This window comes from Aptenodytes patagonicus, chromosome 7, assembly GCF_965638725.1.
Source record: "Aptenodytes patagonicus chromosome 7, bAptPat1.pri.cur, whole genome shotgun sequence".
NCBI lineage: Eukaryota > Metazoa > Chordata > Aves > Sphenisciformes > Spheniscidae > Aptenodytes > Aptenodytes patagonicus.
In genome coordinates, this window is record NC_134955.1 from 60,998,064 (window position 1) to 61,021,985 (window position 23,922).

Consider the following 23,922-nt stretch of genomic DNA (forward strand, 5'->3'; position numbering starts at 1 on the left):
GTGAAGTGCCCGCAGTAAATGTCGTTTCAACAGTTTAAGAGTGCAATTGTGTTAGAAATATTTTAGATGGTTGACTTAGATTTTAATCCTGGGGCCTAAGTGGGTAACGGCTATGAAGAGAGGAGGGGGGAGGGAGGGAGGGAGGGAGAGGAAGTGAAGGAAGGCCAAAATTAGGCCCCGATTTGCAAAGCCGTACACATGCGTCTCGGTGTAAGCACATCTGTGGTCTCAGGTTCAAGTTCAAGTTGAATACTCAGGTGTGCTTCAGCCTAATTCTTGGGTGAGCTATGTTTTTCTTTCAGGGCTGAGACCTGCAAAGCAGATTGAAAAACCTGTCGAATTTCACTCAAGCTTGTTTTTAAATGAAAAATCGGGTGTTCCCTTCCTGCCCTTGCATTTCTGGAGTAGAAATATTGGAGTACGGAGAAGGATAATGAACGCTCTGCCATGTTTGCATTCCTGTCTGTCATGAAAATGTATTCTGCGCTAAAGAACTAATACACTCCACACTGGGAAATATTTGTGGCTGTCAGTGCTGGGGTTTAAGACCATTGCTAATTATTCCCGATTTAGAACTGATATTTTTAAAGACTGTGGGATCAAGAGTCGCCATCACAAAATTTAGTTTTGTGAGCTAGAAAAAGTTATTTTTACATAGTGTAAATAAACTTATTTTTTGTGCTGTAAATAAATAACCGCAGTGAATAAATACATAGGTACATGCATGTGTACATGAAGGAAACTGATTATGCATCTGTCAGTATATACACACAACACATATACTGAGCATAGAGGGGAAAGTAAATATTGTAAAGAGGTCAGTATGCTGAAAGAAACTACCATGCATTTCAAAAAGGTGTTTCTTTCCCTAATTTTAATGGAGCAAATAGCGCATGAAAATTAAGGAGGGCCCTTTCCAAACTACTACCTAGAAGTGAAATCGTTTTGGTAATCTTAAGCACAATATAGAAAAGGAACGGTAAGCCCTGTAGTAGAGACCGTAGCTCTCCCTCAGCAGCTCTTTCCCCCTCCCCCTGTGCAAATTCTCTTGGATTAAAATGGCAGAGGAGGAGGGGAGTGGCTGGGGACAGTTTGTCTGATATGAGATAACCGCTGCTAGTCAAATTGCGCTTTTAATTGCACGGGCCAATTAAAAAAACTTGCTACAGAAGTTTATTTGAATGAAAATAGATGACACACCCCACAAGCTGCTTTCCATGATTATGTATTGTTTTCTCTCACCCTGCTGTACAGTCCAAGTTGCAAATAAAAGCGAGCAGTTTGTATACTTTTGTTGCCCGTTTTTTGTGAGGACTGGTCTGCGCCCCCCTCCCTCTCCTCCCCCCCAAGCAATTCCTCCCCTGAAGCACACAGGGTTCGCCGACAAGAGCCTCGTGCAATAAGGAAAGGAAAAGTGGTCTCACTTCCCCTTTTGTTTCCTTCCCTGGCCCGGGCTCCTTCCCAGTTTTTGGGAGCGCGGCCATTGGGGGCTGACAGTAGGGGCAGTATGCACGCTCCCAGATTAGACTCGGGGAAGGCTCCAGTGCGTAGGGTGATGCACTCCCCGACTCCGAAAGCCTGATCTTACGACGGCAGCCATTGGGGGAGGGTTTCTGTGCCGCGCCAGGCCTTCGCAGACTGAAGGGGCTCCTCCGCAGCCCAAGCCCCCCAGCCACATCGCCGAGGTCGCTTGGGGAGCCAGGCACCTCACTGGCAAGGCGCAAGCCACGGAAATTTGGGGCACGGGGTCGGTTGCTCACGCTGAGCCCAAAGAGCAGATCTTGACTTGGCAGAATAGCCCCTTGGGGGGAAGGGGGGGCCCAGGAGTTACTTGAGAGGACCTCGGGGTGACCACCGCCGCAGCCCGGGGCAAGGGCTTCAACGGCAACTTGCGACTGTGCGAGACACCCCGGCGGGCAGCTCTGCCTCCGGGGGGAAGCCGGCAGCACGCTGCTGACGGGGCCTGATCCTGCTTTGGGCTGCGGCCCGCGGGCTCCGTCCGTGTGGTGCCTGTTTCCCGGCTGGCTGCTCTCATCCCCTCAGGCTCCGCTCCCAGGAAGGCTGAACCTCCCCCGCCCCCGACGCTGTCCCGTACTCTCAGAGCCACTCCCGGCCGGGCCGGGCCACCCCCCCACTCCCATCAGGGCACTCCCGGCCGCTGGGCTCCCCCAACCCCTCGGAGGACTCTTTCCCCCCCGCGGAGCAGCCGCCCCCTGCCGGCAGGGCTGTCCCGGCTGGGTCGGGCACAGAGCCGCAGCGCCAACCGACCCTGCCCGCCCCGGCGCCCCTCAGCCACGAGTCCCGAGCAACGGGAGCTTTGTATGGAATCCCATTCAAACCACGCAGTAACCTTCCGCCGCGGGAGGGGGGAGGGAAAGTAGTCCCTCGCCACCCTCCTCCCGGGGCTGAGTTCACAGCGGGGCGGCGGACCACGCTGCCGCCCCCTCCGCGGGCCGGGCCGGGGAGCGCCGCTCCGGCGGGGGCGTGCGAACCCGCCCTCGCCCCCCCCCCCGCTCCGGCGCAGCCCTCTGAGGAGAGGTATCGCTGGGCGGAGAGATCGCGGAGCCCTCACACGTACAGCCCGGCGATACGCCTCCACCTAACCCAGCAAACGGAAGCGCCGGGCCGCCACGATGGACAGGAAACGCCGTCCAATGGGCAGGCGGGCTGGCCTCCCAAAATGTAGGTTTAGCCAATGGAAAGGGGCGGGAGCGGGGGGAGGCGGGGCCGGTGGCAGGCAGCAGTGCAGGTTGAACGGAGTCCCAGCGCAGGGCTGGGATGAGCCTCAAAGTTCGGGGCGATCGTGGTGGGGGATGTAGCAGCGCCGCCGCCGCCGCGCACCGGCCCGCCCCGGCTCCCGCCCGCCCTCGGCGCCTCCCCCAGCCCCCCCCGCAGTTTTTAAACTCTGATCCCCCCCCCTTCCCTTCTTCTCCCCCCCCCCCCCCCCCCCCCCAACACCTTCCTCCCCTAAATGCCAGCCATGATCGAGAAGGGCCCGGAGGTCTCGGGGAAACGGCGGGGCAGGAACCACAACGCCGCCGGCGCGAATAATAACAACAACGGCGGTAGCAAAAGTTTATCCGCCGCCCCCAACGGCAACAGCAGCGGCAACTCTTGGGAGGAGGGTAGCTCGGGGTCCTCCAGCGATGAGGAGCACGGTGAGAAGCGGGGGGGCAGCGGTGTGTGGTAACTGGGGGGGGGGGGGGCGGGTAGGGACCGGGCGGGCCCACGCGGGTAACGCTTCTCCCTCTGCCTCCCTCAGCTGGCGGCGGTATGAGGGTCGGGCCGCAGTACCAGGCGGTGGTCCCCGATTTCGACCCCGGTAAGTCTTTATTATTTTTTAGGGGGGGCGACTCCCCCCCCCCTCCCCCCCCCATGCATTGCTTTGGACACCCCCGATGAGCGGAGCCTGGGGGGGGTACCCCCCCGCCTGGGCTCCGCTCATCGGGGGGTCCAAAAATAATACCCTCTAATTCCAGTCCCAAACACTCAGAGCAAGAACAAGGAGCCCCCCCCCCCTTCCCCCCCCCAACACACACGGTTGATAAAAGAAGTCTCGATGGTTTCCAGAGGGCGCTTTGCAGGCAGGGAGGAACAGGGAAGCTGGCAGGGCTAGAGGAGGCAGGAGATGGCAGTTGGGTGGTTTTTTTTTTTTTCTTTCTTTCTTTCTTTCTTTTTCTTTTTTTTGCCCCCTTCTGGACTCGTGTGTCTGTGGGCTCGGTGGTAGGGGTGGAACTAGAAGGCATCAAGTTGTAAATATAATTTTTTCGAAGGTATTTAGAAGCGACTTGGGTCTGTATTTTAATTTTCTCTCCTCCTAAGAAGCTGCTGCCTCCCCCCTCCAAAAAAAAAATGTTTCACATTCCAGCTATTCTGCTGCGGTTCTTTGTAAGCTAATTTAAAGTGGTATGGAAGCAAATTTTGAGCAAACAAAGGAATTGGGGCTGTGCTGAAAGGCAGGTGCTGGAAGCACGTTAGTACTGATGTATCTCCGTGTATAGAAAGACAGGCTGTTGACCTCCTTAGTTTGAAATCTAAGCAATTTTTTTTTTTTTTGTATTGTTCCTTTGTAAGTGGAGGTTGAAGCTAGCGAAAACCCTCCTCCTGCCTGGAGATCCTAGCGTTTGGAGTTGTCCCTTTGCCCAGCCCAAACTTAATTGAATCCTCCGCACCTCTTGCCTTAAAACAAAAAGAATGGTGTGGAAAGCCACGGTGTCTCCTTGTCGAATAATCCTGAGAGTTACTATTGTGTGGATTCAGGAAAAAGGTTTCTTGTGGGTCATCCTCAGACTGTGTGCTAATATGTTGGATGTCTTTTTTATTATTAAATATGTATGTTTGTTCTTAACTGTTAAGAACAGTCTCGGGGGGAGAGGGCAAAGAGGCTTTTTTTCTTAAGTTCAATATTACTTGTATTTATTTGAATCATTTTTCCCCACTCCTTCCCCCCCTTCATTTTCTTGACAAAATAAGATACAAGGTCTTGGCACATGGGAACTCCATTTCTTGGTTGACCAGGAGGAGGAAGGGGGGGGGGGGGGGGGAAGGAGGAGGAGAGAAGTGGGGGGGAGGGAGAACTGTTAGTTAGGCAGCAGTTGACACTGTTTTTCAATCTGTAGGTCAAACGCAACGTTTCTGTAACACGCGACGTGCATCACACTGGCTATTAGCCAGGTATCACAACAATACTTGGGCTTTTTGGTCACCCCTGTGAATTACACTCTTGTGCAATTCATTTCTCTAACATAATAGATGGAGGGGAAAAAATACTATGTGCCCCGTCCTCACTATTATGTGCTTAGTTATACATTGTTCTGGTTTTAACTTATAGACGTACAGTGACCTATACAAAGGTTACTGCTTTCTGTTGGTGTGTGGAGTGGAAGGGAGGGGGGAAGCGTGTGATGTGGAGAAACAAATTTTTTTCTGAGTAATATATACCCTAACACAGTATCAGCAGGCACTCTTGTTTGAGTACACTGTGTAATATAGCAAGCTCTTAGTAGATTCACCTGAAGTAAATGATCAGTCTTCTGATGACCTGAATGGGCATTGGATCCTCCTTTACTGGTCTCTCTTTTTTTTTTTTCCTTCCCTTAAAAGTATACTTTTTAGTTAACTAAGTTTGAGGTGAACTTTTGTCTGCTTCTGTATTGAAGAGTTGGTTTCCTGGCCTATGGAATTACCCAGGAATAATTTTGCAATGCAGTGTTGTTCCCTGAATTTTGTGATTTCTTCTTGGTCCTAAAGGCTAGATAGCCATGTTGTATTTATTTGTTATGCCTCTTCTTTCTGTGTTTAAGAAAGAAAACCCTAAATAAGCCTAACACACTGCACTAAGACCTTTTGACCGAAACTCTTAAATTGTCCCATCTCACTGGTAATTTCAAAGTTAAATCAATGGAATAGTGTTATCAGAGCACACAGATGCTGTGTCTGTTTCTCACTAGAAATTTTAGGGACTGGTTGACCAAAGGATCCTAAAGCTTGAAGGTTGCTTGGTGTCGTGTTGCGGAGGCTTTCACCTTCAGATTAGCTGGCTGGTAAAATGCAGAGGGATCATGCCGCTCTAGCTGTGTCTGAGAGGAAAATGGCACAGACTAGGCCTTGTGTGTATTTTTTTTTTAACTTAATGTTCAATTATACCTCGGGTTTGGCTGAGGTATATCTGTAACTGCTGATTCTTACATCAGCATTCTTACGTGGGTGTTCCTCTGTCCGCATGCATAGGGGCAGAGAAAGCATTTAATTTTGTTTCACTTCTCAGCCACATGCGAGCTGTAGCAAAAAGCAGTAAAATCAGGGAAGCTTTTCTGAAATCCTTATCTGTGAGACTATGGGAGAAAAGAGAGATAGAGCAAGGCAGTGGTGGGATGTTGGTCTGGGTTTCATGAATTAAATAGCCAGAGAAGAGCAAAAAAGTACCAAATGGTATGGCCTAAAAGTGAAGAGAGTGTCTCCTCAATGATTGCCTAGGTTTAGGCGGGGAAGGGACCTCAGGACCTTTCAGTTAGCATGGAGGAGAATAGAGAGTGCTTGTCTCTCCCTTGTTTGAGCAGAGTATGAGGAAAATGGTTAAGGGTTGTGCTTCTTTGTTTTTGCTTAATCCTTAGAACCAGAAAATAACAAGTTCTCATTCTGGATTAAAATATCTTGGTGCAAGTTTTTAATTCTCCTTGTGGCTAAAACTTGCCATGGCAGTGGTCAAAGAAGGGCCTGATGTGATTCTTTGACTGTAAAAATGCTCGTGGCTGGAATCCTCTGTAGAAGGTGGTCCTTACTCGCAGCTCCTTTAGTAAATCTCTTTATGGTGGCAAGGCCTATTCCATGTGCTGGCAGAGCCTGTAGGTTCTTTGCCAAAATTAATGTTGCTATCTTTCTTACCTATCCCAATCTCCTCTTAACTTTGGGAAAGTAAGTTCTCACTGCATTGATCCCATTTCTTTTATTTTCTCAAAAACTTACACCTCTATTACTGTTGGTATAGTACTTACACCTCTCATTATTTGTATAATAAGAATAGTTGTACAGTAAAGGCAAGGCTTTTGCAGAGGCAATGTGTTTAATAAAAACAAGCAGATTCAACTAGGGAGAAGAACGGGCAAAACTTTTTGGGCTGAAAATCCCATGCCAGAGCTCAATAGAATCAGTAAAACTTGCACTTCAGCCGTGTTTCACTGTTTGGCCTTGATTTCACAGATGCGATGTGAAAAATTGCTATTGTCTCTCCTATTTCTTCTCTTATTAGAGCTCAGAGTCAAATATTTGCCAGCCAAAATTTCTGTACATTAAACAAAGGCTGGTATCAGTAGGTCAGCATTTCTTGTGAGTTCTCGGTCTGAGACATTGAAGGCTTTGAAGAGGGAAAACGATTATGGTTCTTTTAATCCATACAAATGAAACTCACATGTCCTGTTAATGGAAAAACTCAGTGGAAGGAAACATTGCATATCCTAAAGCTAAATAAAAATCTTTTGTATAGGGAAGCACCGATACTGTGCTTGACCATTCTACTTGTTACTTATTAATTTATGCTATAGGAACATTGAAAATAGGAGGAAGAAAACATCAGTGAGCACTTTAACGTAGCCAATGAATTTAAGTAGAGATTAAAGCTTCCATAATTTTGAGGAGTGTTAAATAACTCCCTGAAGAGAATGGTCTCTCCTGAATTTTGACACGTATTGAAGGCAGATGATCTTTTCATTCTCCTTCATAGCACTACAACTTTAGGTTCCCTCATTCATTGCAATGGCAGTAAAAATACAAGCCACATCTTGTACCTTTGGACATCAGTTCTGTTGGTCATCTTTGGAAAGCAGCGTCTGGGGCTATTTCCAGTGGAAACAGATGAGCACAAGCTGGTTTGACTCAATAGTGTCTTGTTGTAGAGATCCAAAGTTGGGATGTGTGTCAGTTGGGAGACTTCAATCCCTTGTTTGCAATGCTGCTTTCTTCCCAGTTTTTTGTTGTTGTGCAGTAATGGTTAAAGTAAAAATGGTGGAAGGAAATACTCTGTAGTGCTTTCACCTCTAGGTGCAGAAAAGCCTACTGGAAGGTGCTCACTGCCAGAAAGTCACTAATCCTTGAGGAGCTCCTTCTCTGGTCCATGCTGTTAGCTGTGCTCTGCATGCTCCTGCACAAACACTTTATACTCCCTGACCTTCTTTCATGGCCAAGACTGTGTTATTTCAGTATTACCAAAATGAAGGGGGAGTGGGGGGAAGAAACCAACAACTCTTTTTAATGTAGTCAGAAACTCTGTCAGTGTAGTTGTGTCCAAGAAGGGTAAAAAAAAAATATTTATATAGTCTCTGCTGTCTCTGATCTGGAATGCCTGATAGGGGAGTGGTGGCGTGACGGTGTCCTAGGGGAGGAAGCTGGTGCATCCATCCATCCAACTCTGGCTGTTAAAAAGTGCCCACCTTCTGCCTATTTAGGATCAAAGGTGAAAGTATAATAATGGGACAGCCCCTGAGTGGCTGATTCCCTTAGAATAGCTGTGTTTCTCTGGTGGTTGTAAAGGCCAGATTTCATGGGGTTGTGTCTTCAGCTACTTCACGGGGTTTTTGGCAGAAGCACCTATTGGTCTACACAATAGGGACTGTAACCCTTGAACAAGAGGTTGTTAAAAGCCCCCTTATGACTTGCACTGGGCAAGTCCAACTTCCAGCCAGCTTGTTCCGTTTCTTTGTTTGCAAATAGTCCTGCTCTTAACAGCCCTAATAGTTTGCAAATAGGCTGAGTACCCAATGACTGTAAGAGAAAATGGTGTTTAGATGAACGGATTCATCAGAAAGGGGGTGGGGAAAAAAGTGTGGTCTTCAGGTGAGACTTTGGTATCTCCATCTAAGCAAGTGGAAAAGTCAAAACCAAGCTCCTGAAACTGGAAATACTGGTATTCCGGAAAGCTATCTCATCTCCTCAAATGACTTTGCCTTAAACGCAACAGGCAGGAACTCCCTTAGTGCAACAGTCTCTTTGGAAAAGAAGGGAGGGTTATGAGGATGTTTGATCTAATCAGAAATACCAAACCATAATGTACTAATGCCCAATGTGTTTGGGCTGACAGAGGCTTCCTAGTATCTTGATAAACCAGGCACGCCTCCTTCCTTTCACTGTTGTCTGAGGAAACATCCATTGTCCCCAACAAGAGTGTGTTTTCCCAATTAGGTGGTGGAAAATTTAGGTACTGTGGGTTTTCTGTTAAACTTTCTGGTGGGAGAAGAGGAGCTTTTCCTCCTAGTTGTAGTTTGCTCAGCCCCTCACTCCTTCGTGGGCTATATCTGTCTTGCCTTCCTTCTTCCACAAGTCACAGCCTCTCTGTATGTGCTGTACTGCAGAGCAGATGAGCAGTTTAGGTACAAGCGAAGGGGGTTCTCAAGGTCAGGCTGGTCCCTGGCAGCCCTGGGGAAGGGGGAGATGACTCCTGCCGCCTCCTTACTGTGCTGGCAACTCTGCTGGTGTGTGGGTGAGTCAGTCTCGTCTTGTTCCATCACTGGTACGTACTGCTGGTCCAGTCGTCGTGGCAGGAGAGGGTGCAGTCCCACTACACCTATGTTAGGAGAATGAAGCTGACTTGTAGATAGTGACACTTCAGCTTATCCTCTGTTTTTTAAATCCATCTTGGAGAAAAAGAAGAGTAGTGCTCAAGTTGGAGACTTTGTTATCCATATCTCTGATACCTCAGCAGGAGCGCAGCTGTTGGTTTGATGCCATACCTTTCTTACCGCTGGGCTGCTCGCTTGAGGGAGACCATTTTTAAGCCTGCGTGGCTCAGTAGTTAGCTTTCACCCGGTCTGTTCACTTGTCCTGTGAAGGGGTGCAGGGGCTGCTGGTGGTGAGCAGAGCTCCTGCTCCACCTTATTCCAAGGCATGGCTTTGGAGCTTTCTCGTTATTCAAATAGTGCTGAGAACATCCTTCTCAAACCTGAATGCTGTAGTAAACAAACAAGTCTTGGTGCAGCCAAAGCCTGTGGCTTCCTTCCCTGCCTGGCACATGCAGTGTTTGTATGTGGAGGTAATAGCTGTCTCATGTACTGACAAATGTATTAATGGCTGGACTGGAATTAATACTAGGTAGAGTGAATGCTTTGTTCTTCATAGCTGGTTCCTGCTGCTTAATGAGTTGCTCTTAAAACTCTTGTTTTCAGCCCTAGTTAGGTCTGTGACTTGGCCAAGTGAAGGCTTAGAGCTCCCTGTGATTAGTCATTATAATTAGCTCGGAAATCTTTGCCTCTGTGATCAAGGTGCACTGTATAATGCGGCTTATAGTGGGCTCTAGTCCTGTCACATACCCTCAGAGTAGTATAAATGACAATGCTTTGTTGGACATCCGTATGTATTTTTTTAACTGTGTTGTAACTTTAATATACATTTTTTAATATGCGCCAGGCAGGTAAATCTGAAGTAACTGGCTCCTCAGAAACTTGTGGTTAGTGCTAGTCCCCGCTTCCCTTGGATATAACAATTTCTGGTCGTGGTCAAGGCTTGCCTTACTCATTCCAAGTGTAAGGTAAGATTGAGACGTGGTGGCTAGTGGTTGATTGAGTCTAGAGAACAAATCAAAAAGAAAACTTTTTGGGGTAGTTAGAAAGAATGTGCTCTCTTCTTAGGAAGCTGTGTACCTCTTTCTGCACTGGGTGACCTTGTCTTTTGAGGCTTTGACTTGACGGTATAACAAGATGAGCAATCCCATGTTCTTAAGTGTTTAAACTTGAAAGAACAGTTTGAAATTCAGTTCTTGAAAATACAAAGTTGATTTGTAAACTAAACTTTATCTTAAAAAATGCTTTTGTAAGGAATGTTAGATTACGTGTCTCTTTCTTTAAACTTTACAAGCTTTTAATTTATAGTTCCATATGAAAGTTTTGACTTCTTTGTGCTTTTCGAAAGTGCAAGAGGATGTGCTCAGCCTTAGTGAAGGCAGTGAAAGTTTTTCCAGCATATTCTAGAATTGGGCTGCTTTTGTGCTCCTCTCACTGTTTGTTTTGAAATGCAACAGATTGTGATGTGACTGCCTTTAAGTATTGTAGGTCAAACTCAATAAATTTGCTTCACTTCTCATGTAAGGTTTTGAGACTAAACAAGTGAGCTTAACCTACCTTTCCAAGTATCTTCAAAAATTCAGCTCTATGCAGCAGCTTGCTCTTTGAACTTCATAAAGGAAGTATTGGTAAATGTTGCCTCTCTGGGGGGAGGAGGCTGCAGCAGTGTGATAAAATTGCAAAAATCCCCTCTCAGGAGGAAATTCTAGTCTGTGCTTCCCCCTTCAGCCCTGTTCTTCTATTGTGCAGGTACCTCTAGGAAACATCAGCAGGGTCTCATGTACTCTGTGTGTGTGTAACTAGGTGTATCTCTAGAAAAATATTCCCCTGCCCCATTAGGGGCAGGAGAATAAGGTTGTGAATTTTTGTCCTTGAAGTTATTTCATCTTCCTTGCCTACATCCCTTATCTCCATGCTCTTCACCTGGATGGATTTCACAAATAATAATCTGAGAGAGCCTACGGCTTGTTTTTGTAGTGTGGTTGTCTAATTAGAGGAGTCTAACCACGTGGCTGTCTATCGCAGCTTTTCAGTTCTGCTGTCTGTACGTATCTGTGATAACCTGTCATGATAGCATGTGCATGTACTTTTAGATGACTAGATGTCTTATCAGGTTGGGGTTTAGCTCATATAGAGACTTTGATTTCAAAGTTGGGTATTGAAAGTAGTTATTAGTGTATGTGATCTTGAATTGGTGTCCTTCTAGACTTTAAAACCATAGTATGAAAGCACAATGTAACAAATGTGTAATCATAGTTGTGGCTTCTGGGTTCAGAAATCCCTAAGGAACACTATAAACAAGCCTTGCATGCAGGGGCATGATGCCTGCCCTCCCCTCTTAACTGTTCCTTGGTGAGAGTCCCTGGAGAGGGCACAGAGGGATTCTAGTTCCACAGGGGGACCGGGGATAGATAAAGGCTAAGAAAAACCTCTCCTGAGTAGGAAACAGCCTCGTCTCTTGAGGAACTGAAGTGGCAGGACTGGGAAAGTCCGGTTTACATAACAGCATTGCTTTTGAAGCAACTCTTTACTTGCAGCTTGCATTGAAATGTGGAGTTTTTTCTCTTCCCTCTGACTTCCCACCTTCTTTGGGGATCTAAACTTGTCCCTCTGTTCTCATCAATAACATCGGTTTGAGTCTTGACCACGTGTGAATGGGGATGGGGGAGGATTTTTCACCTACTCCTCACTTTGTGTTGAGAGCTAGCTGCCCCATCTAGTAGGTGCCGTTGGCTGGAGTTGTATGTAGTTTTGCATTTAGGTTGCTAACAGCTGTGTGAGAAGCTAAAAGTGCTGCATCTGTAATCCACGCTTTTTTTGTGCTAAGCAGTGCAAATGATACCAGTGTGCACGTCTATTCCCCCAGCTGACCTCTCTCCATCCCCTGCTCTAGGTGCTTTTGCCAGGGGTAAAGGGCTGTAAAGGCAGGCAGGCATACCAGGTGTAGCGTTCGTACTTTCTCAGTATTGTTTTCTGTCTGGGAATCTTAAAGATGTCCCTCCTGGGACCCTTGTGCTGATTTGTGCAGCTGCCACGGCACTGTTCATGACAGTAGCCATGGGAACACAAGTAGGATGATACAAGTTTAAAACTCCAACTTGTTGCTAGGCAGACCCAGCTCAATATGTGGATTAAGTAGTCTTAACAACAACAAAAAAACCCTGTTCTGATATCCTACCTCTTTCATAGGGGAAAACAGCTCAGCCTGCCCCAAATTCTGGGTCTTTGTCTTTAGGCTGGCAGAATGAAACCAGCCCCAAAAGGGTCCCCTGGCACCAGCCAACGTTGGGGGAAACCCCTCTTGTACATCTGAATAGTGAGTACATGGTGGCTGGGTGAGCGGGAGTTTCAGCAGGTAGGTTTGACACAACCTTTTCTTAAAAATAAAGTGCTGCAAAGTAAAGCAACGTACCATCCAATGCAAAACCATTGCACTGCTCATATAGTCTAAAAGTTGTAGCCTGCATTAAAATAGATACTGCTAAAAGTGACATACACTCTAAACAAAGGTCACTGGCTTAAAATATCACAAGATCACTTCTAAACTCTGGCTGTAAAAACTTAAAATTATGACTAAGGCAAGGTAAACACCTTCAAAACTTACAATGCTTTTGCACACTGTTAGCGTAGGTGCTGGTATGTGCTGGACGAGCTGGGTTAGACCTTTTAACTTGGGCAATCTCTTATTGATAAATTGCTTTGTCCCAAGCTCGTGTTTTGGCACTCCTTGTTCAAGAAATAAGGGCAGCCTGTTCCCTCGTGTTATTTTTGTCGTTGATGCCTGACAAAGGATGTATGGCAAATTACAGGGGCCTGAAGGGAACTGGAGACCCAAACTCTAAGGGAGAGGTGGGCCTCGTGTGCTTCTTGAGGGCTGAGCTCCAACACGCCTTTGTCTCTGCAGCTGTTGGCTTCCTGTATCACAGCAGTAATTGGTTATGCTCTGGCCACTGGTTTAAATGGATCTTTTTTATTTTATAAACATTTGCTGTGCAGTAACTGTCATTCCTGTTGGAATAAGGCCATTTATAGAGATGCTCCCAATTACCACCTGCTCTTTTTCTTTCTTAGCAAAGTACACTCTTACCTAATTTAACCTCCCACAGCAACTGCTTTGAAGTTTTCTCTCTGCACCTTGGCTCACTGCTATCCCTTTCCCCTCTGACCACCCTAACAAACTGCAGTTGTCCTTGTTTGTCCTTCCAGAAATTACCTACTTCTGGGGGGAAAAACTGCTTGCTTGGTTTGCCCCAAATGTTTTTTGGGGCATCTCAACTCTTATAAGAAAACATTGCTTTCCTTTAATATGCCTCAGCCCTTTTTTTTTGTTTTCCAAGTTGCTGTTTGTGGTTCTCCTACTTTCATTATAATTTGTGTACAGCTTCTAGATCCTATCTGTCCACCCTCTTACTAACCCTGCCCTGCTTGGATTTCTGTGCTCTTCTCTATGCTCCTGAGCCCCTCTTTTCACCCTGCTTTGTCCCTCCAGGAGAAACACCTTCTCTGTGCCTGAGCTACATTGTAGTTCTCCCAAATTCCCCCTCAGGCTGGAAGAAAGTGGTCATGACTTTTACTTTGTTATAATTTTTCTCTAAAAGAGGGGAAAATGTAGCAGAACTCTGCCCCTTAACAACCTATTTTAAAACTTGGGTGCCTCTCTGGATATGGTGTCTGCCTGCTTTTCAAGCATTTAAATAGCAGTGATATTTCCACCTTTTCAGGCTCCTTTCTCAAGGCTTTTTTGCATCACTGAAGACTTTGTGCCTCAGCTTCTCCTGTGGAAGCCTCAAGCCGCTGCTTGCTCTTGTTGGAGCCAATGCTTTCCCCCACTTTAGCCTGGTAGAGCATCTGTCTCTTTGGCCAGTAGTGTCACTCTTCTGAACTGTTGCTGCTGTGAGCAAACAGGTGTGTGAGAAAGCTGATCTCTCCTGCAGCCAGGGCTGCCCTGGGGACGGGCTGAGCGCTTGGCTGGAGCCTCCAGCTGGCCCCTGCCTGTTGGCACTGAGGCTGAGTTGCTGTGAGTAGCTCTGAAGCCTATCCTATGAGTTTGGAGAGGAGGGAGGGGAGGTATCCTCTCCTGTTTTGTGAATAAAGCAAATTTTGGGGTTGCTGGCTGACTCAAATCTCCAAGCAGCGAATTGTGATGCAGTGAGGACGGGCAAGTGCTCTGAAGAGCTTTTCCTCTTTTCTTTTTGCTGTAGACTCAGCCTCGGGCTCATCGTTGGGTGTGCTGAGTTGGGTGGTGCTGAGGGGAGCTGGGAGGGTACAGCTGGATCTCATCTGAAGTTCTCATCGCCTCTCTTTTCCTGTTAGGCTTTGTACAAGTACTGAATAACTTGGGGGAGAGGCTTGCTGATGGGAACTTGGTGGCAGAGGGAAGATTTTTTCAGAGTTGTCCTCTGGCTTTCAGCCCAAGATCTGAGTTGCTTGGCAAATTATTTCCTCCTGTGCGTACTGGCTCCGAGAAGCGGGTCTGCTCTCTGGGAAACTGCTGCATTGTTCTCTAGCTCCTTCTGTATTTTGGGTGGGTTTTTAGTCCTCTTGATTTAGTTAAGATGGTTTCCTCCCTGCTGCCAGATTTGCTTAGGAGTGTGAGTGCATTGGATCAGTTTCTTTTGTTTCTCTTCTTGGGCAATTTCAGGTGAAACAGCGGGCTGTCTTCCACATGCAGGTCAGATGCTGTCCTTGTGGCGCAAACAGGGCAGGCACAAATCCAGCCATCCCACCAACAGTCTGAAAATTGGCAAGGGTCTAGGGGTATATTTGTGGATTTGGTTGAAAAATGACTTTTTCTATTGGAGCAGAAGCAAAGGTGGTAGAGCTGGGAGGTGTTGCAGTTTGCTCTAGTGTAGCTAGTGACTGAGGAACACCCGTGTGCTGGTCCAGGAGAAGAGATGGGCAGCACTTGTTTTGCCTGACAATCCAAGACTGGCTGCTACTGGTTTGAAAGGATGGATGTATATGGAGAGGACCTTTATAAATGTTTAAGCTGTTCAAAGTGTGTGTGAGAGTAGTTACATTAGGCAAGTTGATGTCTTTTATTGTACCCAACTTGCTGAAGTTATTTTGGAGGATGGGGGAGAAAAAGACAGAACTTCTTAGTCCCCTAATAAGAATATTTTTAGAAGTCATAAAAACAAATAAATGAGGTGTCAGGAGAATTAGGCTTGGAAGCAGTCCTTATGGCTCTGAAACTTGCTGGGAAGGGGACTGTTCTCATGTCCCCTTACCTGAGCACTTGCGAAGAGGCTCTAGGAGCAAATACTGGTCTCCTTGAAACCAACCTCAGCTCAGTTTGGTGGAATGCTGCCCTGTCTGGTTATCGCTCGCTCTGCAGCGGCTGCTGCGTTGCCCAGAGCAATACCTCCTGAGCAGCAGTGTGTCCTTTTGTTTCAGCTCAAGAGAAGGAAACTAATGGGTGCAGTAGCGTTGCTTGCAAAATGATTTCAGTGTCTGCTGGGGGAGGGGGTAGGAAGACATGCGATGGGGCCTCTGAAAGAGATGGGTAGGAGAAACCTTTACAGTGACTATATAGTGCCTATGTAAATAAAGGCAGCGGATTTAATTCATGCTGCCAGAGCTGGGACAAAGCTTGGAGCAGGTGCACACCCAGAGCTTGCTGAAGTTGGATAGATGCCTGCTGAAATGTTTATCAAACATGAGAATAAAAGGAAAAGGGTTGTATTTAACCTTTTTTTGATGATGCATTTTAAAAATAAAAAAACCCTTACATTTCTAAAGTGAGCAGCAGTTACAACCAAGGTTTGAAAAATTGACTTGGTGCTTGCAAGCCACAGTGGGAAACACCTGTGCTGCAATATGCCCTGCAGCAGGAAGGGATAAAATGGTTGGGTGCTGCTTGCTTACTGTGGTATTTGTTGGCTGTTGTAGCAGGGTTCTCCTTGTGTGCTAGGGTTGCCTTCACGTTCTTACTGCTACTCGGTTCTTGCTCTTTCATCAGTAGACATAATTTGGCTTGATATCTGTATTTCACTGCTATTCAAGTGATTCTGAGCCTCTGGAGTAGGAAAGAACGGATCTAGTCTTAGCTCAGTTTTACCTCCATAAAACTATGGCATGCAGTTGAGGCACTGAAGCTGTCTTCAGACTAAGGAAGACCCTACTGCACTAATGTGCTAATTTTATACTCTCACTTGGCAGGTTGCCTTTGTAATCAAAGGGCTGGAAATTTTTCAGTTTGAACAAAATGTTCTAAGTAGCTGTTCTCTAGGTGGAAATGGATTTGATATGGGATACTGCCTTCAGAAGAAATCCATCCTTCCATATCTTTCTGAGCATAATCATACTAACTAAAATTCTCTTTCCTGACTAAGTGAAGTTATAGTTAAGACCTGGGTAAGGCTTACGTGCGAAGTTTCCTTAGCAGTGGTGTATCGTCAATCTCTATGCATCTGATGGGAATGGAGAGGGGAGATGTTTTCAGAAAGCACCTGGAAGTTTTAGGAATGACAGTTGTAATGAATTTCAACAGAACCATTCTATTATGTGTCATCTTCTCTCTGTTTGGTTAGTAACTATTGTACAGGCTTGGTAGAGAGCATGGTCAAAATACAAAAGCTTGTTTTAAGCAAGTTTGGAAGAGAATGTCCTGGTGAGTTGTACAGTACCTGATGCATGGGGATTGTGCTGCAGGGAGTAAGTGTCTGCTTCTCATCAATAGTGTAAAAGTAATTAGAAACATCTTTTGATGCCCTTGGGTTTTTTGCCCTTTGTTTTAGGGAATCAGTGAGCACTGACTAGAGAACATACGTATCCTGACTTTACTTTTTCCAATGAAAATGTCCATGGGAGCAGAACAATCACAGAGCAATCATATATTTTTAAAGTGGTTTGAAATGAAGTGTTAACTCAAAGACCATGTTATGTTACTAGAAAGCTTAAAACAAATGGCAGAGTTGCTTCCAGGCTGTATGAAACTCATGTCTTTCTGTTGTCTTTGATTTTTTTTTTAAAGTAGCTTCCAGTGTTCTTGAATCTATATAGAAATTTAAACACACTATTTTTTAATGAGCCTAAAATTTCAACTTCTGTAATAATATAATGAGAGCTGGCTGTTAAACTTTGTTGCTTTGAGTTTAAGATGAAACATCTTAAAAAACATTGCCATATGTTAAAAGGACAAACCGACTTAAAACACATTCTTGTTGTCATCTTCTGCATTTTGGCAAGACTCTGTGGTCTTGGAGGGCAACTATAAGGAGAGAGAAGTCAGTAAAGATGCAAGAAAGATGCGAGAAGGACTTGTGAGGTCAGCAGAGCTGGAAGCTAACTTAGATGGGAGGGGGGAATAGGAAGAGAACCAACCAAGAAGGGCTGAAAAGTGGCAGCGGGGAAAATCTTAATTAAAAAAACCCCAACATCTCATGCTGTTAGTGTCCTTTTCTAAAGATATTTGGCTATTCTTTCTGTTGTTTTATCATTTGGTAGATTAAACATATAGTTGCCAGTTCAGGTGAGTGCAAATCTACCCTGCCTACACTTTGGAGAGTATGGTCTTGAATTGAATTCCTGACATAGGAGACAACCAGGCTGGTGGAGTGGTGGTAGAAGGGAAGCTACATTCATGACAGTATCTTACTAGCCAAAAGCTGCTGTATCTGAAGGCCTGATGCATCCACACTGAGCTGAGCTACTGCTTCTGCCTACAGCAGCTGTTCTTGTCTTCTTAGGGGCTTACGTACGTGGCTGGGTACTGCTCTGGCAACCTGGGCAAATATGCAGCTTGCCTGGTGATGGGAGAGCCAGAGCAGGCCTGTCCTTCCTTTCTCTCCTCCCAGGCAAGGAGGGCTGTGGCTTTCTCTGTTCACGTGCCCTCTGCCAGCCCTGCAGCTGCTCAGGCCATTCAGCTGAAACTCTTCGTTGCTGTGACTTTTGTTCTACCTTACCTAAAAGCAGTTTGCTCAGAAGTTGAGGACTTACATAGTGGGGATGCAAGTTGTGTTTGGCACCTGCTGTTGTTGCTTTGTCACTTGTGATTTCCTGTGACCATCAGCAAAGTGTCCCCACAGCATACTGTTTACTTGGCCCCACTGTGCTGGGCTTGGTGAAGCTTGGTCACCATGGAGCTAATGACTTGCTTGTCATAACCTGCGATAAAGGTGTAGGGGGGATTGCAAGTGAGCATTTCAGCCATCCTGTCAGTATATTTTACTCTCCTGTTGGTTGTCCTGCCTGTCCTTTGAAGCCAGGCAGCATCCCTTTGTACTGCTGTTGGGGCGTGGGGACCTTGTGTGTGATTACCTTCTGCTGGACTGTAGCAGGCTCCTGGAAGTGCAAGTGAGTGCGCACTGGGGAGTGCTGGCTCTGGGGAGTGTGCCTGAGCCAGATGCAGGAAGAGCCAAACACTGTAAGTCACTGTGCAGGCTGGCTCTTGGCACAATATTCAGCTGACTAGAACTGCAAGACGTGCTTTGTAGGGTCTAGAGTTTGAATTCACCTCTGAGTGGATCTTCTCAAATCTTGTTCAGGCTTGAGTTTTACAGTACAGGTTTCATTCCTCCATCTCTATGTTTTACTCCATATAAGTTCTTGGCTAAATATTTGTTTGGTTTAAGGGGCCCTTATGGCTTTCTCTTTCTACCTCTAACCTCCCTTCTTTCCAGACTCCTTGTTTCATCCCTGAGCTGCACAAAGCACCGTATCTCATTCAGAGGTGGAAATACTGTTACTGTCTGCATTCCTAGACCTCTCCGAGCCTGGAACAGGCCTTACCTAACTCAGATCTCCTGGGTCATGCCAATTCCTGTTCCTTGTACCATGCAACAGCTCAACCTCCCCCCTCTGAAAAACAAGCAACATTGCAGTCACTCGCTGTTCCTGTGCTGTGTGTCCAGAGCAGGATCCCCCTCTGCTGTTGGGGTGTCCTTGCTGCAGCAGGTGGTTACTCTGGTGCTGAATTTGGGCAGGTGTGCCCAGGACCCTGTTCAGTAAGAGCAGGCACTTTGTGCTGGTGCTGTTGTTAGACAGGCATGAGATCCCTGTCATACTTGGATCACAGTACAGTTACACCCTGTTGTTTCAGAGGTGTGTCCTTGTCACACAACTGTAGGGTGACAAAGATCTTGTTGTCAAAGCAGATGTTTAAGTGGCTGTTTAACTTGCATTGTAGTGAACTATCTCCATGCAACTACAATTGAGTGGAGTAGGAGTATGGGCTAGCATTGAGGGAGGTGGTGGGAATACTGCCTCCAAATAGCCATAAATAAATAGTCTTTGATTGCAGCCAAGCACAGCTAGAGCATTAGTGAAGTGAGCGAGGGAATGAAGTAATGATCGTGGACAGACCCTGGAATGAATTGGATGGGGGAAGCTGTCAGCACACCAAAAATGGCCCTTCTGTGTAGACGTCTGACTAATTGGCAGCGATAGGGGAAAGAGCACGTAGGACGTGGGGATTTGACACTAGTCTCTGAAGGGCTCTCTGGGGCATATCTGACTGGTGGAGATGGCTTGTGAAGCTGGCTGTTAGGTTCCTTCCACGGTTTGGATATGTAGTAACAAGAAGCTGGTCAGTGGCAGGGGAAGAAAAATAAATTGTTCCCCTCCTTCAGTCATTTGGACTGTAAGAGTACAAGCCTGTGGTGGGATTGGGGAAAATGAATGCTGTCGCCTGCAGTGTTCATGGCTCTTGGTATTTACTTCCCTCCACATAGAGGAGCTTGGGACATTTGTGTGCCACAGGGAAAATAGCCACTGTTCCCATTTAGGGCAGGACTTCCAGTGCACAGTTAATCTGGGTACTAAGATGAGTAATTAGCACCTCTGCTCTGCATGCGTGTTCTCAATAGCTAAGCCTTCATCAAATTCTTGTGTTTCTTATTCTGTTAGCCCCCAGCTGGGTCACCTCTCTTTGCACAATGGAGGCTGGACTTGAATGACTGAGAAACCAGCTGGGAGGTGAGCCAGCTTGGTATGCAGATAATGTGGTGATATTTCTTCCCTTTCCTTCCTCTTTTGGCTCAGTGGCTTAAAACTGTGTTCTGAAAAATCATCCTCCAGTTGATTTTTCAAACAGGGAAACAGGCAAGACTTCTTCTAATAAGGGAAGGTAAGCTTGGTTTAGGTTACTTTGCCCTGCAGTGAATGACACTGACATCTCAAGGTAAGAGGTGGTGGAGGGGAGAAGACTCTAAAAAGAGCTTGGTTTCATTAAGCAAAGTCACCTAAAATCTTGACATGTGAGAATCATTTCCACTTGGCATAGACTGTGACAGGTGTTTCACCATAGGAAACTCATTGCTTGACTTCCAGTGTGACCTTGGGCAGAAAGCTGAACCTTTTAGCTTTCTCTGTTTTATGTTAAATCTACCTGTGTTCAGTATGGGGATGAGAGTGGAGTGGACAAGTGTGTGTGCATCTAGAGACATTAGAGAAGAAACCAGCAGCCTGAGCAGAGCTAGTGCTTTATGAGGCAGGGCTGGAATCCCTCCCGTCTGATTTGGTGACAATTAAGATGGGGAGAGGAGGTGTCAGTGTTTGTGGTGTGTCTTATTAACAGAATTGATGCATCTGAAGTCTGGCCTGACCACAGCAGACAAATTCATGTTCTGGAGGTAAAACAAGAAGAAATTTTCCTTTGTAATCTGTCTTCCAAAAGCCAACAGTGTTTCTGGCTGCAGGGTAACTAAGGTGCATTAACTATTCCACTGTGAATTCCTTGTGGAGACAGTGTGCTTGCTCTAGCTTTACTGCAAAGTAAAGCAGGTGCAGCCAGTGCTCAGCTTGCCTGTCCATCTCGGGGAGGAGTCTGCATTTGTGCACTGCGGGGGGAGGGAGACATGTCTCTAGCAGGGAAGGCAGGAGCTAAATTTACACATTTCCCTTTCAGGCTGCTTGGAAGGAAAAGAAATATATAGCAAATAAATGTGTGTTGGGGTTAGACTCAGTTGTGCCAGCCCTGTGCTGTGCCTTATGAGCAGTGTTGACGTGTCTCAAAGTTTAATTCCTTCCCTCTGCCTATAATGGAGTGATGAAGGACTGGAAGGCTTTCTAGACTGTCCAGTGCTGCTCATGTAAGGGCATATTTCTCTGGGTTACCTTAACTTCTAGTTCATGATGCTGCCTCTCTTGCTTGCTCATGCAAGAAAAACTGCTCCCAGGGACCACTGGAGTTGGAGTCCTCTGCTCTGACTGCTTTGGCGTTGTCCCTGTTTCTGGAATGTCACTTCTGTGGGTGAAGCCTGGCATGGTGGAGCATGCCAGGAGCAGGTGGAGCAATCCCCCTGGAGCAGGGGGATTTCACTGGCTCAGGAGAAACCCTCTTCCCCCTTAAGTAAAGGGTTTGGAGAGTGTTTCTTGGCAATTTCTCTTCCATGTTTTTTCTGTGACTATTTCACTAGATGGTTTCTGAGAATCTGGAGGCCTGTCCCCTGAAAATCTGGGAGGGGAATACAAGGTATCGGAGAAGGTAGGGAAACTCTTGAGGCAGTGTGTTCTGACATGCTGGATTCAAGCAAGTGCCTGAAGCCCAGAATTTCCCACACTCAAAGGCCTCATCTACTGTGAAAGCTGGAAAAATGAATGCCAAGTGATGCTAATAGAAGCATGTTCAGTTCTCCTGGACTCCTCTCTAGCTGCTTGCCTAAATAAACACCCTCTGCATCAGTCACACCGTTGTCTCATGCCTCTGAGCTAAGCTAATTTTCCCCACAATAGTGTAAAACAGGAAATGAATTCCAAATCTTTATTAAATGACAACTCCAGCACTACCCCCTGCTAAGCGACGAGAGGACAGCTGGTCTACACGGAGACACCACAGCATTTATCAATTGGCCACGTGCAAGGTAGCCAGAGGGTGCTGAGTGCCTGCTGCATCTGTCAGAAGTCCTTGGTAGTGAAGCTCAGGTTTGTTCCAGCCCGCTCTGTGCAAGGTGTGTCTGTACAACATGCGAGTGTCGGTTGTTTGGAAGTCTTAAAAGAACTCGTGTTCAGTCGGCTCTTGGAAAGGAGAGATTAAAAGCAGGTCCTAAATGTGTCTGCTGTGGTCTGTGAAAACCATGGTCTATTGGATGGTGAAATTATCTTCCTAGGCTCAGTTATAACGGAGCCTTAAGGCACCCTGGGGGGAATTAGGCTCTTGTTACTCTGATGTGGAGGCATAATTTAAGGAGGCCCCTCTCAGGGTTCAAGGCCTGCTGGTGACCTGCTTTACCATGAAGAGATGCTATCATGACAAGGACAAGCAGAAGCTGGTCCAAGGCTATGACCAAGTATGCCTTGCTGTAGTTTGACATGTGTGTTATGACAGATGAGTACACAGGTGAGCAGAGAAGAGGGTAAGAGGTCAGAGTGCCTCGAAGAGCTTCTCCTGGATCTAGCAGCCAAACAGCCGTTGTGCTAATCAGCACTTTGTGGGAATGGCTTGTGGAGAGAAGAATGAAACAAACACCGGCTCAGCAACCTGCTTGCTAGTGTGCACCCCAGTGTCTTGAAAATGTATTTCTTTAAGGTGTATTATCAACTGTGCAGAGCATTTCGTATCTCGGACAAATTGGTCTATAGCTGTACCTTGATTATCACTTGTTGCAGGTTATGTCTATCATGCTAATATAAATCATCCATCCATCCAGTGACAAAAATCCCTGCTAATTATTCCTGGAAACTTGCTTTTGAATTGTCAGTGTGTGAACTCTCTGGTGGGCTAAGCAGTAAGTCTGAAGTGCGTGGTGCTGTCTTGGTCCCTGCTTGATGCAGTATGTGCAAGGGAGCCTGGATGGAGCCCCTGGGTTCAGGAGCAGTTGCTGGAAGCCAGGCTGCCTGCTGCTTGTGTCTTCTCAGCTCTGTGAAGTTTTATGCTTTTAAGCGAATGATCTTTCTCAGTAATTGGTCCAGGGGCTTGGAAGAAAGAGGTGCGCAGCACCGTGTTCTGCTGTAGAGCTGCTTGTAGGAGAGCAGAGAGTGATGTTGCTGGTATTTTGAGAGCAGTCCTTGAGGCCGTTGTTCTTAAGTACACCATGACTGGCTGTGATCGAAGGCTTGCAGGGTGGCTCTGTCACTAGTTTGCAAAGCGCTTTCCTCGTGGCTTTATCAATCACAGCTTTAAAAATAAACTTGGAATTATTGGCTGTGTGCAGGCTTGTGATAGCGGGATATGCTGTTAGTTCATCTTTGAGATAGAGGTGTGGGTCAGCTGCTGGCTGGCAGAAATCCCTAATGTAGGTGCTGTGTGGCCAGCAAACCTCACCCTTCTACCAGAAGAACTTGCCTGGGAGGCAGTTCACTATAGTTGTACAAAGCACAGCTCTGCCAATATAGCAGGATACATAGTGGGAATGCTCTGGGGGTTGTTTTGTACTTAACTGCTATGGAGTGAATCCATGAACTTCAGAGCATAAATGCCATGAACCAGAGCCCAGCTAGGTCAGTGGAACAAGTCCCTTGGGTTGGAGGACTGTAGGCTGGGCCTTGTATTGCCATTTCTCTTCTCTTTCCCAATTTATGATATGAAAGAATTGTGGGATTTTTTTCCCCTCCTCTCCCTTTTATTTTTATGTAGCTAGTTTTAATCCACAGTATTGTCTTATCCTATCACCTGTGATTCTCCAAAATTGTAAATTGGCAAGAGACTTGATTAAAGCTTAGAATATTAAAAAAGATTTTAATATATTGCTAGGAGCTTTTATGATAAGAACAACAAGATTTCTAGAACCTAAACGTCTTGTCCTCATTTGTTTAGCTTTTCCTTTTAATAGCTGTCTCCAGTGATCTTTTCCAGGCAGTTCATCTCGTGTGGAGGTAAGACTTGCTGTTCTGAACTTTTCAGAATCTCTCCTGCCCGCCTGCCTCCTAAAGGCTCTGTACTCAGTACCTGCTGTTGCAGTGCCTGGTTAGAATAAACTGATGTGGCACATGAGGA

At 46.4% G+C, this 23,922-nt stretch overlaps 1 protein-coding gene across 1 annotated transcript in view; it reads left to right on the top strand.

Annotated features, from left to right (window-relative positions):
* The first annotated feature begins 2,966 nt into the window (after nt 1–2,966).
* RCOR1 (REST corepressor 1) overlaps nt 2,967–23,922 on the top strand; it is a 90,588-nt gene continuing 69,632 nt past the window's right edge. Inside the window, exons 1-2 of the mRNA XM_076345486.1 lie at nt 2,967–3,158; nt 3,263–3,322. Of these exons, the coding sequence (XP_076201601.1) occupies nt 2,972–3,158; nt 3,263–3,322 (247 nt within the window). The 5' untranslated portion in view covers nt 2,967–2,971. The remainder of the gene's footprint in view (nt 3,159–3,262; nt 3,323–23,922) is intronic.